Source organism: Pithys albifrons, chromosome 17 (assembly GCF_047495875.1).
Source record: "Pithys albifrons albifrons isolate INPA30051 chromosome 17, PitAlb_v1, whole genome shotgun sequence".
In the NCBI taxonomy this organism is placed as follows: Eukaryota; Metazoa; Chordata; class Aves; order Passeriformes; family Thamnophilidae; genus Pithys; species Pithys albifrons.
This window is the reverse complement of record NC_092474.1, coordinates 10,236,439-10,250,298: the sequence shown is the minus strand read 5'-3', so window position 1 is coordinate 10,250,298 and position 13,860 is coordinate 10,236,439. Positions and strand designations below refer to the sequence as shown.

At 46.8% G+C, this 13,860-nt stretch overlaps 1 protein-coding gene across 1 annotated transcript in view; it reads left to right on the top strand.

Annotated features, from left to right (window-relative positions):
- The first annotated feature begins 1,574 nt into the window (after positions 1-1,574).
- BCR (BCR activator of RhoGEF and GTPase) overlaps positions 1,575-13,860 on the top strand; it is a 98,927-nt gene continuing 86,641 nt past the window's right edge. The window contains exon 1 of the mRNA XM_071572417.1: positions 1,575-3,708. Coding sequence (XP_071428518.1) covers positions 2,199-3,708 — 1,510 coding nt within the window. The 5' untranslated portion in view covers positions 1,575-2,198. The remainder of the gene's footprint in view (positions 3,709-13,860) is intronic.

The window sequence follows — 13,860 nt, the reverse complement described above, 5'->3', positions numbered from 1 at the left end:
TAAAGAGGGTGTAGTTGTTTAACAGTATTATTCACCTAATTGTGCACATAGAAATCCCTCACCTGACTCACAGCAATTCTTACTCGCTCCAGAAAGGGCACCAATGTGGACCCAAACAGACAACACTCTAGACATGAAAAACCAGACTGGTGAGACCTCAGTAAAAGCACTGTGTGAATTCAGAACACATCTCTGTGATGTAGCATACAGAAACATGTCAGTACAGTCTGAAGCTTCATATTCTAGAAATAAATTGCATGTCAGAATTTCATTGGTCAAACTGGCACTAAACAAACAAATAGTATCAATGAGGAAAATATCAATTTATTTTATTTCCATGATAGATTGATATTTCTTGAAAGATTTATAGAGTTATTTATTGAATATGTAGATTTTATTATGATTTAGATTATAATCTGTTTTCCAGATAAGTCAGCCAATGCCTGTTATATGTTAAAAGCTGAGGAAACAAGTGCAGGAAAAGAGGTTAAAGCCAGGAAACAAAAACCAGGAGGGATGAACTGCAAAACTGAATGACTAGCCATTTGTGATATGCCCGAAAATACCTGAAAATATTTTGTTTGGCATATAAAAATGCATGACGAGAAAAACTGTTTAATGGATTTTGCGACAGTACATACCTCAAAGGTAAGAGAGCTCCTCCTGTGGAGTTGTGCTTTTCATTCTTAAGGGATTTTAGTTGGGGCCATATCCTACTCTCTATTCTAACAACATATACAGAGCAGATACACCTCACTGCAGACATGAAAGAAGCATGTTAATGGGGGACATGCCATCCAAACAGGCAAAATGAACTTGGGGTGTATTTGTTACCAATTTTTCAGAGGTTGAATTCATACATGAAAGGGACACAGACCTTAAGCAAGATCAAAGATTGTGTTCTGTGATTTCAGGAGTAGTACTTGGCGGCCAGACTTTTGTTTAAATCATTTGCCACCCTTCACCCAGTGCTGGGGCGTGGGACTCTGAGTTATTTGGGCTAGGATAATATACAGGGCAAAAGTGAGACTAATGCAGAACAAAACAGGCCTTATTGCTCGTATCACAGTTATTATGGAGTACCAGTTGCCCATCTCAGAAATCCAGCTTGTCATTTATTGGCAAGGAAGGCAGGATTGAGGTAATGACAAGCCTGCCACTGAGCAGCACTTACATGAGTGGGGAAAAACGTGACCTTTGAAGGTGAGCTGCATCAGTGCCTGGGGGGAGAGAGCCTTGCTGCGATGAGCACAAGAGAGAGCACAGGGACGTGCTGGTGTTTATACATAATATATGAGGGAATGACTGTATGGACGAGAACGGATACCTCCCTATGCACAGCGTGCACGGTACCTTCTGGCCAGGCTTAGGCATGGCCATGTCTCTATGCTGTGACGATGCCCAGGCCTGAGGCTGCACATCCCCGCCTTTGTGTCTCGGGCCAGGGTCACCCCACCCCGCGGGGTCCCGCGGCCCGGCCGGCCCCGCTGCCCCTTTAAGAGGCCCCAGCGCCGTGTCAGTGGCTGCGCCGGGTGCTTCCCTCTCCTCCCCTTCCGCAGCGCTGCCGGGCCGGGCTGTGCCGCGATGTGCCGCGGCTGCCGCGCCGCCGGGGGGGCTCCCGCGGGGCCGCGGCGCGCCCGGGCACGGCCGGGGAGCGCCCGAGCGCGGCCCGCGCCCGCCGCCGCACAATAGCCGGGAGGAGGAGACAGCGAAGGGGCAGGGGGAGAGAGAGGAGGGGAGAGGAAGAGAAAGCACAACACACGGGCTGGCGAGGCAGCGCGGAGCGCAGGAGGACGGAGCGTGGCTGCGCCGAGCACCGTGCCCAGGACGGCGGCGACAGGAGGTGGGTGGGGGGCGATATTTACCTTCCCTCCCCCGCCCCGAGCCTGCTCCTTTGTCCACCCGTTTTGAAGTGCTCGGGGATCGCCGGGGAGGGAGCGTTGTTGTTCGCCAGCAGAGCAGCAGTCATGCCGGGTAGAGAGTAGCGAGGGTGTGCGGGGCTGGGGCCGGCGAAGGCTGGAGGAGAGAACAGCGCGAGGGAGCATCGCCCCTGCCCTCCCGCTGCCCCTGCATGGACCGGGACAGACACGCGCGGAGCTGACCCTGCTGGAGCTGGTTCTGCTTCTACATGTGAGATCCGGCTGGTTTTCTCTCTCCAGCCTCCCTTCTCGTATTCTCCACTTACTCCTGTATGCAAAATGGTGGACCCTGTGGGGTTTGTGGAGGCTTGGAAAGCACAATTTGCAGACTCTGAGCCTCCTAAAATGGAGCTGAAATCTGTGGGAGATATTGAACAGGAGCTGGAGATGTGCAAAGCATCTATCCGGAGACTGGAGATGGAGGTCAACAAGGAGAGGTTCCGCATGATTTACCTGCAGACTCTTCTGGCAAAAGAGAAGAAAAGCTATGATAGACAGAGATGGGGTTTTAAACGTGTTTCTCAGTTGCCTGAAGGGGGTGCAGAGCAGCAGATCCAGGACCCGCATCATCACCAGTCTGCTGACCAAGACGAATATGAAAAAAGCAAGTCACACCACGGCGAGGAAAAGTTCAAACCCAGGATCCCCTCTCTGCGGAAGCTGTCCACCCAGAGCGATGGGTCAGACCTGTCCCCTTTGGACAGCCCCCATCACGGAGAGGGAGAGCAGGACAAGGCTAAGTACTATGGGGAAGAGAAACTGAAGAGAGTTGTAGAAGACACAGAGAATCGCTGTGATACCGATGGCTCTCCTTCCAAACACAGATCGGCTTCCACTCGCAGACTGGTGGGATCTGCTGAGAAGGAGGGATCATTTGAGCCTAAGGAGAGAGGGAACAGCACCAGTGTGGCAGCCCTAAGGTCCAATTTTGAGAGAATGAAAAAGGTTAATTCGCATTCTTCTGGAGATAACAAGGATGTTGTTGAAAAGCCATTTTATGTGAACATGGAGTATCATCATGAGAAGGGTCTAGTAAAGGTCAACGATAAAGATGTTTCGGATAAAATAAGCTCCCTTGGCAGCCAAGCCATGCAAATGGAACGCAAGAAGTCTTTGCACTCTCTCCCTTCGAACATGGTACCGAGCTTCAGCGAGTTCCAGAGGCCTGCCTACAGGGGAAGGTCCTCAGAGAGCAGCTTTGGCTATGATGGAGAGTATGAGGATGCTGAACTGAACCCCAAGTTTCTCAAAGATAACCTGATTAATGCCAATGGCAGCAACCGCTCACCTTGGCAGCCCATGGACTTCCAGCCGTATCAAAGTATCTATGTGGGTGCAATGATGGGGGAAGGAGAAGGAAAAGGACCCATTCTGCGAAATCAGGGCACAACTGACCAGGAAAAACATCTCACATGGCCCCGGAGATCTTACTCCCCCAGGAGTTTTGAAGACATTGGAGGGGGATACACTCCTGATTGTAGCTCTAACGAGAACCTTACCTCGAGTGAGGAAGACTTCTCCTCAGGACAGTCCAGCCACGTCTCCCCCAGCCCCACCACTTACCGCATGTATCGGGATAAAAGCCGTTCTCCCTCGCAGAACTCTCAGCAGTCCTTTGACAGCAGCAGCCCACCAACCCCCCAGTCCCAAAAACGGCACAGGCAGCAGCAGGTCATTGTGTCTGAGGCTACCATTGTGGGTGTACGAAAAACAGGGCAGATCTGGCCAAGTGACGGAGATTTGCCCTCTGGGAGGTGTCACCAGGACAGCTGTTTCCATGGGGATACAGGTGTGTACCAGCTTTTTGTTGGGTCTTTTAAATGTATAGAACAGGGAATGGCATGTATAAAAGAACAGGGGACCCTGCGTGAAACGCTGTGAGGGGGCAACTGTTCCATGTGAGAAGTCTGTGTTTATTTTGGAGTTCTGCTGTTTTAAGAAGGTCCCACAGAAGTACATGTCAGACTGCACTATAGGAAGTCAGCCTGGATTCCCAGAAGGGTTGATTCAAGCCTCTCTGGAAAGAGTCGGTGGAGTCCCGTGTTAATCAGTTCTTAAAGTTTCAGTGAACATTGAGGTAAAAAGAGGTCAGAACTTTACCAGGTATTCACCAGCTGTGGTAAATTCACCACCACATCATTCCCTCCCTCATACTCCTGCGCTAAGGAGCAGTTAAACTCTGCCTCAGAGGTGGGAGTGTGCCAACATGCTACAACCTGAGGGGTTTGCTGGAGCTTTCCCGATAATGGTGCTGCTCCCACAATCTTGTTTTTTCCTGTCTGTATTAATTGGAGTGCTCGTTTCTCGTTCTGTCTCGTGTCAGCCTTCAATTAGAGATGATTGGAGGTGATGATTTTGCAACCCTGTTCTTGAAGTTTTCTGTTATCACTGAGTGAAGGAAGAACTTGGAATATCAGGAAGCCTTGAGGGAAAAATGTTAATTTAATTTCAGCAGAATCAAAATTTTCCTTTGGGGAAGAATGGGCAGTGTTTGAACCTGTTCCTGTGTAAGCCATTCAGGCATGCAGTTGTGTCTGTGGAATCACAGTGAATTTATAGTTGTTGGAAGATGCAGACAAGGAGCTATGTTAATTCAGATAGTTGTTTTTTTTTAATGTATGTGGACATCTGAATCTATTTAGGAAGGCAAGGCACATAATGTAAATAGTATCTTGTGCTAACACTGTTAGGCATTTATGCAATAAATGAAAATCAAATCCAGGAATGAAAAAAATAACAATATTTGTTTTGACAGACTTCTGTAATTCTAAATCTGTGAGTTCTCTTGTGGGTTTTATCTCTTTGAATCTCATTTTAATAAGGGCTTAATATGTTATTTGTCAATGGGACCGGATTCCTGAAGTAGCAGGTGAATTGAGAAACCTGTCAGATGTCACTTCCTCAGGTTGTGTGAGTTTGCTGTATTAGTTCTCAGAAGAGTAACTTTGCTGGAAAGAGATGCCTGGTTCTTCTCTCTCTGCTGGTTGTTTTTGCCAGCAGTACTTTTGGGAGCAACAGGAGAGGGAGAACTCCCTGCCCCACCACCATCCTCATAACCTCTGGTGTTATTGAAAGGCTGGATGGTGGTGTTGGATGTTGAGTGTACATGGGAGCTCTGCAGCCTGTCCTAGCAGTGACTTCTTCCTTACCAGATTGGATGGACATCCCTGTTCTCTCTCTGCATCCTTGCTGGGTTTGCTGCCTGTGTGTGTCTGAGGGGCAGGGGAGAGGCTGCATCCTGTGCTCCTCTGAACTGACTGCAGCCATCTGTCTCTGCTCTTGTTTACTGATGCTCTTTAGATGACTGGGAAGCCTCCTGGCAGTTTCAGTTTCTGCAGAAGGAAACAAAGGGGCAAGAACAACAAGGGTTGATAAGGCTTGAGGATAAATACAGCTTTGACAAAGGCAATAGGTAATTTTTATTTTAAATAATTTAGCTGGGAGGCAGTGATAAAAGAAGGGCTGCTGAAAAGTCAGAACACTTAAAATTCCTGGTTGTGCTGGAAAGCTTTTTGTCTTGTTCCTGAGGATGACCACACATTGCAGGCAAGGACAGAATGTAACTGATCCACCTTCTGCTTTCCTCAGCAAAGGGGGTGACATGGCAAGCTTAGCAGGAACTTTCACCAGATGGCTAATCAGTGCTGTCTTGCACATTAGCTGGTGGCAACCTTTTCCTTAACCAAAAAGGCTTATGCCTTCAGGAGCACTGTGTTTTTTATTAATTCCTCCTGAGCATCATTTTATATGAATTTTATTTCTTTCCTGATGGGGAAGATTTTTGATCTGAAACCAGCTGGCAGAACCTCTCTTTCATAAAACAAACAAAAGGCCTGAGAGCCCACTGTGTGATTGGCTGGCTCCCATTCCCAGCTACCGTGCTCTGGTGAGGACTGTTCTCCAGCACCACAGGACACAAAAGCAGCTCTCAGATCGAGACAGCTCTTCCACACCTGTGCTTCACTCACTGCTTCTGCCAGGCTTCCCTGAAGTTGTGCTTGAACAGAGAGTGCAAGTCTGAATGACAGGAGGTTCTGGCCAGCCTTAATGTTAATTAGCATCAAGTGGGGTTTGCTCAACAGTGTTTGACTTCTCAGTGCATCCAGATTTCTGTGGGCTTCCTGGCTTTGCCTTTGGTGGCTCTTCGCATCATGATACTGAAATGTGCTGTGCACAGGTGCAATGTGGAATTTGTGTCTGGATCTGTCGTCCCTGTGCACCTTCAGCTTGGCCAGCAGACACATGCTGTTCTGTCCAAATTACCTCAGGAGTTCACAGTCAAAAGGGATGTTTTCCTAATTTTGTATTTCAAGAAAAGGACCTAACTCTCAAGTGAATAGGGTCCAAGCCAAGATTTGAATCTGGGTTCTTGGAGAAAGGTTATTAAAAACTTGAAATCAGACCAAGGTAATAGGCTTTCAGTTCTTTCCAAGGAGCAGAATCAGAGCTTCAGGGCTGAGTTTTGGTAATAGCTGTACTTTCTATTAAATGTACTTAATAGAGCCTGGGCAAAGATATTTATATTAGCATTAATTATGCATCACTAATTTCCTGTAGAGGGAATAGGAAAAAAATCACAACTTTGCATTAAGCTTGAATATCTTTTCTGTGATTGTTAAGAAAGAACAAGGTTTTTAAAATTCTGCCTACTGTTAGACATTAGTTGCAGACACAGACACAAGAAAAGCCACTTGTTATGTATTTCTGCCTGTAGTCAAGGGGACAGTTGCACAGGGCTGTTCTGGAGAGATGAGGCCTCACAGTGGCCTCAGCTGGGCCACTTTTTAACTGATGGCAGTTTGCTAAAGAAGGAGCACACGAGTTGTGTCTTGGCTTCACAGCTTGCATCATAAAATCAGTGCATGCTCTCTCAGCTCTGTGTGTGCAATGATTTTATCTGTCTCATAACAACATGGAAAGTATCTGGAGTCCATGTAAATAATATTTACCTGCACAGCTGCTTCCCTCAAGGTGCCCCAGCAGTGACTTGTGTTCACATGTGGAGACTTGATGGTGCTTTGCAGAGAGCTCTGCCAGGCTTTTCTCCTGACAGCCACCAACAACCAGGGAGGTCAGTTTGGGATATGTGCCTTAATTCCACTGGGAGTGATGTTTCTCTTATTTTAGCTGCTTCTAAGCGTGGGAGTGCTGAATGTCCCTTTCTGGAGCACATGGAACATTCTCTGTATTTTTAGGGAGTTTAATGTAGACCAAGAGGAGAGTGGTGAATTTTATGCATGTGAACTGCAAAACTCAAAATTTCTGTTAGCTGAGCAGAATGGCATTTTAAAGCTTCTACTTACCTAGAGCTGTAGGTTCTTCAGTTTTGTGTGCCTTAAATGCCTGACCAGATAGGCAAGCATCTGAATTTCCTGTTAGGTTAAATCTTGACACTACTTATTTGTAAAAGCCCAAGAAAGCACACAGTGTGTCGTCATGGAAGGGCCTCGTTCTCTACCTGTTTCTGCAAGGGTCTGTTCTGAGTTACTTGCCTCTGCTGAGATCTTCTCAATTCTGAACTTCTTCAACCCACTGTTGTATTCTGTGGGTTTTACTCTGAAGGTGTAGTTTGTGTTGCAGTGTTTTAGGGGTGCAGCGACTCCTGAGGCAACATGCCAGTCCTGTTGCTGCTGTTTAGAAGCACAGCTTTTTCCTCTGAGCAGCTGAGGCAGACCTCTGTCCTCTGTGAAGTGATGCTTCCTTCTGAGGAGCTGAAATATAGGAACTTTCATAATGTGCAGATTGCTCGTTAATTTTAAGGGCTGCTGGCCACGGGTCTTGCTTTCTAGATCAATAATGAGGTTTAAATTTTCTCTGACACTTGTTTAGTTCATTTTGCTATTCCTTTTTAAACATGTTTTAATCCTTTACTATGATGCTCAGTGGATTTCCTAGGGGCACTGATACCAAGATGCTGTTTGAATGCAACCCCCCACCCTGCCTTGCTTTTCAGCGATTTAGTGGCTTTTGAGATTTTTGGGATTATCAAGATGCCTGTGCTACCACTCCCTGCTTCTTAGTCAGGGGGAGTGAAGAGCTCCTTCTCTTTCTCTGCCAGATTTCTCTTTCCTCTTAGCTGAATTTAGTGGAATCCATGGAGCTTCTGCTTTATGTCTCCAGTGACTATAGAGGACTCTGAAGTCCTGTTGGTTTTGTCTCTTCTTCCACAGTTCCAGTGTTTACCTCAGGCCTCCCATAAGTAATGACATACAGATGGATTTTATTTTAACTTTTCTTAGGTTCACCCCAGGTCATGGAATTTTTCCTACCCCAGTGCTCAGGTTCTGCAATCACAAAGCACCTGCCTTTGAAATGAGAGGGAAAACCAGCCTAGATAGTTGTGTGGTACTGGGAAGCCCTGGGGAGTACTGGTGTCACCTCATGTGTCTGTGTGAAGCTCATATTCTTGGTCCATGACAGAGAGATTGAAGTGAGACTGACTTTGCTATGGAATAAGCAGACAGAGAGCTATGAATTCTGCAAGTGCTGGGTCTGGTAGAAAGCTGCTTGTCCCTGCACGGGTGCCAACAGTCTCCAAGTGGGCTCTGTGGCAGTGGAGCTGAGCTCCCTGTGCAGCTGCCCCTGCTGAGTGAGGGCCCAGCCCGGTGCAGGCAGCCAGGGAGCTGAGACTGGGCAGGTGGGATGTGTCCCTAGGGCAAGCTTAAAGTTTGGGAGCATTGCAGGAACTCGGGTAGGACCGAGCTGCACCAGAGCCACAGGGATACCCTGGCTGTGGTGGCCACGCTGCCACGCTGTGCCATGTGACAAAACCACTGGACCTGGATCGTTCCAGCATGGCCATTTCCCAGAGCCAGGGGCTACAGCCCTAAAGCTTTGCCACACAAGATGATGACAAAGGAAGCTAGGAGCTTGCTAATTTGTGGAACTAATTGCTCTGCCATCTTCCCTAAGTGCTCCCATTTGTTTAATATCTCTGGTTTGGATATTTGGATAAAATGCTAAGTACTTCCTTCATTGACAGTTTGCTTTTCACTGCCACCACAAAGTTTCATGGAGGCCTGAGCCAAAGTAATACAAAGAGGTGAGTGGAATGGCAAGTAGGCATCCTGAATAACAGATTTGGGACAGAGGAAAAATAAGAGTTCATTAGAAACTTTGCTAACCCTTCAAGTGAGGAAATGCTTGTTTGAATACTGAGCAGCACACTTGAGCTAATGATACTGACTCTTCTAAGAGGTGTTGGGGGTGGGGAGTGTGATTTGTAATCCAAATTTGGCTTTGCAGGCTGCCTGGAAGGTGGGCCAGCAAAGGAGACAGAAGCCTATGAAGGTTTGGGCCCGACTAATAGCCTAGAAAGAGTTCTTCTTCCAGTTCTGGCATGTTTACCAGCTTGGTCTCTAATGCCCTCCTTCCCTGCCCAACTGGGTAAACAGTTATCATTCAGAGGCAAGGGGGACCTGTTCTTCAGCTTCAAGGAATTTTGGAGGTCAGTCCATAAAGGTTAATGAGGTGAGACTTGGCAAGCTGTTTGAGAATTGCTCCATTTCAATTACCATAGGGAAGCATATTGCTGTTCATGGAAATCAGTGTTGATTGGAGGCACAGATTGTCTGGAGCTTGGTTTCCCCCACAGAAACCAAGGCCAGCAGTTTGTATTTTTTTGACTGTCTCCTCTTTGATTTTTCTGCCCAGTCCGATAAGCTTGGAAAGAATAATAAGGGCCTGATCCTGTTCTTACCCTGGTGAAATGTCATTGACTTAAGTAATCTTTTGCTGGCACTTGTAGGAAATGACGTGGTGTTCTGGTGCAGGTTCAGTGGGAGATACACAGAGGGGCAGACTGCAGGTGACAAGAGAAATGCTGGCAGGGATTAGTTTGGGTGAACTGCATGTGAATGAAGTAGTTCCAAAACAACAATTTGAGTGTCTTGGCTTACAAAGCAGGTTTTGGCCAGCTCACTGATGGTGAAGTGGATTGCTTTCCTGATCATATCTTTAAATTACAGGTGGTGAGAAAGCAACCATAGCCTGTAAGTAAATCCTTGAATGTTGGTCTGTCCTACTGCTGGGACAGTTTTACAAATGCATTACTTCTCTAAGCTCTTTTCAAATTGTGCTCTGTGTGTGTTTTAAACAGTAGAATTGTCCTGTTTAGGACAGCGAGGTGTGTTTCTGTCACAAGACCTGGTTGCAGTTTGCAAACCTTCTGTTACTAAAACAACAAAGCACATCTCCCTTTTGTCTGCTTCCCAACTGCCCAAATGGCACCTCCTAGACCCCTTCTTAACCAGGTTATGGCTGATGTAGTAATGAGATTATTGCAAATGTAATTGGAATCCCTGCTTTAGAGAAAGCTCTGCCCAAACGTGGCAGCTGGAGCCAAGTTGCTCATGGCCACATGAATCCATGAGGAATATGTGTGTGAGAATCCACAGGGATTGCCCTTAGGAAGAGGGAATTGGTCATGTTCAGCATGTTGGTTTATACTCCTGCATTGTGCCTGTTGGTGTTACAGGCCCTTCGCATAGTTGTTATCTTCTGTTGTTTTGGTATTTGCAGTCATTTCACCAATCTGTGTTACTTCTGGGTGGTTTTTTATTAATTTTTAACTTAATTTTGTGGAAGATAAGGATTCTTTTCTAGGAGAATAAATCCACCACAACCTTTCTTCTTTTAAAAATAATATATTAAAAAAAAAAGAACCCAAACACCTCATTCTCTTTTGGAGCTTCTGTACAGGTTCTGAATATCTGAAAGCCCCAGATTGCTTGCTGGTTGGTCTGTGGCAACAGCAGAGTAGAAACTGGAGCAGGCTGCAGTGGCTCACACAGCATTGCTGGAAATCTAAGCAGTCAGGAGTTACTCAATGGTGAGAGCTTGAGTGTGTGGACTCAGGCAGCTCCTCGGTGTGTGGGCAGTGCACTGTGCAGCCTTGGCTCACTGCACGTGTTTGTTCTCCTTAAGAACTTCAGAGTATCCTGCACTCAACACTGAAATGCAGCTACTTCTCTGATGGGATAGGGGCCAGTCTTTATGTTTCCAGCAATTACATAATCCCTTGGCTGCAAGGCTGGGGAAGGAGTGCCTGTGTTGAACACACAGTGTGGGTGAGGCTGAAGCAACCTCTGGTTGTTAGGACAGTTCTAAAAAACCCAACACACAAAAAGCCACAAAAACCCAACAAAACCCTCAGCTGCCAACAGTCACATGTGTGTGTTCTTTTAAAATGGGCCAGCAGCTTCCTAGAATAATCTGTTCTGAAGAAAAATACCTCATTCCCTGGAGCATCAGGCTGCAAATATGTCTGAGCTGCTACCAAGTCAGTGTGATTGGTCTGCTGTCACTGGGGAGGTGTCACACACAGGCACAGCGGGGATTTGCTCAGTCTGCAGTGCCATCGCACGCTATGGCTTTGCCCGGGAAGGCACTGGGGGCCTGTGAGCCTGGCTGAGCTCAGGGCTCCCCAGAAGAGATCAGATGATGGTGTTTGGGATGAGCCAAGGCACGGAGAGCATGTCCTGGGGCTGGCAGCATGCACTGCCTCGGCTCACAGCTCGCTGCCTCATTCCATTCCTGCTTCCTGCTCACCTTCATCTGCTCCGGAAACTTTGCGTAGTGCTCTGAAGGGACGTTACCACATGAAGCTTTAGAAAACAATATGCTGGGAAAGTGAGTTAATCACTGTTGGAGGACTTGCGTGGGTTTTCCCCTGTCCTTGCCCGTCCCCTTTGTTTGAATCCCTTTAGGCTGAGCGAGTGTGGGAGTTCCCTCCCTGGGTAGGAGACTTTTGCTTTACATTCTCCTGAGGTGGTCATGGAACCTCTCAGTGTGACAGGGATGAAATCACTGACATCACTCTAAGAAAATACAATAATGCCTCAATCTGGCAACTGTCCTTGAGGAAATCATGCTATTTGGATTAATATATTTCTCTTTGCCGGCTGTGCTAATTGCTTACTTGAATTTGTGGATTAGCCAGCAGAGAATGTACAGTTGTAAAATTCTACTGCAGCTCTCCCATCTCAGACTAATTGTGGTGGATACCAAACCCAGTGCTGTGCTGGGGTTAGAGGTGTCTCGGGCAGGTGATGGGCATCCTGCACCACATCAGTGCCTGAAGTGAGAAGCAGCACATCGTACAGACTGTTCCTTGTTTATCCTTAATAGAAAGCTGATGAGTGAAATCTGAATGGCAACAGTTCAGTTTTTTCTGGCAAGAGGGCCAAGAGATCCCCATGCTTTTTTCTGATGATAGGCATCAAGAAGATTCTGTGTTTCCTCTGGTGCTTCAGGTGCAGTTTTGAGCCACAGCCCTGACTGCCTTCTCGAGCTGATCTGTACTGAGTGACAGCGAGGAGAGGCTGATTGAGATTTTGAGATTGTTTACATGGTCTGCTGCTCTTGCCATTGGGATGAGGCCTGGGTTCTGCTTCATGTGAGAGCAGAAGCTCTCTCATATCCTATGAATTTATATGAGGGCATACTGAAGACAATGATTTTCTGCTTTCTGTATTCTTAAGTGATGTTGGAACACATTACCCAGAGAATGCAGAGCTGTCACTTTGCAGCCATTTAGGCTTTGAGGGGGTCACTTCCTTGGTTTGGTTTGCAGGATATCTTGAAGGTTCTAAGCACAGCTGAGCAGTTTCACAAACCCTTAAGCCTTTCCTTTTGCAGTTGTTGAGAAACCACGCTGCTTTGTATAGAAATATTTACATAGGGTTTATATGTTACTTTGACCCTTTCTAATCCATATTGATTCTGAAACTTCTGTATGCAGTGAGTGAAGTAACTTTGTTAGTAAACTGATGGTCAAAGGAAATAATTATTTGGAGCTACTGGAGCTTACCATGAAACTACCAGAGACTCCAGGTAGATGCTGATCCCTCCCTTCATCAGTACTAGGGAAGAGAAGATAATCCTGTATCTTCATCCATAACAGCACCCATCCATCTTGCTGGGGGTAGGAGTGGGCAGCACCCTGGAACAGAGTTGTAGCATCTTTAAGTACTGGGAGGAGACAGTGTTAAGGTGGGGATGTCTATCCCAGGAATATGTAGGAGACAGAAGGTCCTGTTGCAGCCTCCAGTTCAGAGTGAGGGACACATCCTGGCAAGTCATCTCAGCAGAGTTTTAGTAGATGGTCGATAGTATCAGGATGCAGCCCCCACTGGCAGCTTGAGAGCTCCATGGCAATTGATTTTGTCTTTATACTTCTGCTGGTGTTCAGTGTCTCTCACCACTGAAAAAGTCTGAGTTGAGCTGGCAAGATCCACCAGGGAGGTGACTGGGCGAGATAATGCTGACCCCAGCAGAGGAGGAAATGTTGCACTCCTGAGGTTAATAAAGAACCAGCTGTGCCTACAAGAAGCAGGTGCCCACACCTGTGCTGTGGGGGTCAGGGAGCTGTTAATGCACCAAATTCAGCTTCAAGGGGAGCCACTTGAGTGCATCCAGGGGAGTGGGACATTGAAAGGACACTGGTAAAATCACATGGAAAGGTGGTAAGGATATGTATTCTGACCATGCAGTCACAAAGCTGAAGTCACCTTTCTATTACCAGAGTTATTCTGTATTGCTAAAAAGGGCAGTGTTCTCACAGGGAAAAAATGCTGTCAGGAAAAGTGGTATGTGTTTGGAATAACTAGCAAGGAAGGAACAAGAGAGTTTAGTGATTTTTTTTTTCTTGGATTATTGTTTTTGTTTTCTTTAACAGTTGGACACACCAGTAGCTACTCTGGAGAGCTCTAACAGTGTCTTGGGAAAGGCTTGATCCAGGCCTTGCTAATGCCAGGGGGTTTCTGGTGACTGTTTTGCTGTGACTGAAGCTCCACAGCTCTAGCTTGTTTCTGTATAACCACCTGAACCAGAACTTCCCAAGACAGCTTGATTTTGAAGTGTGGGCTTGATCTCTGACTTCAGAAGAGCTGGTGGGGTTTTCACAGGCCTAGGTTATAAATGTTTTAAAGCTGATGTGCAT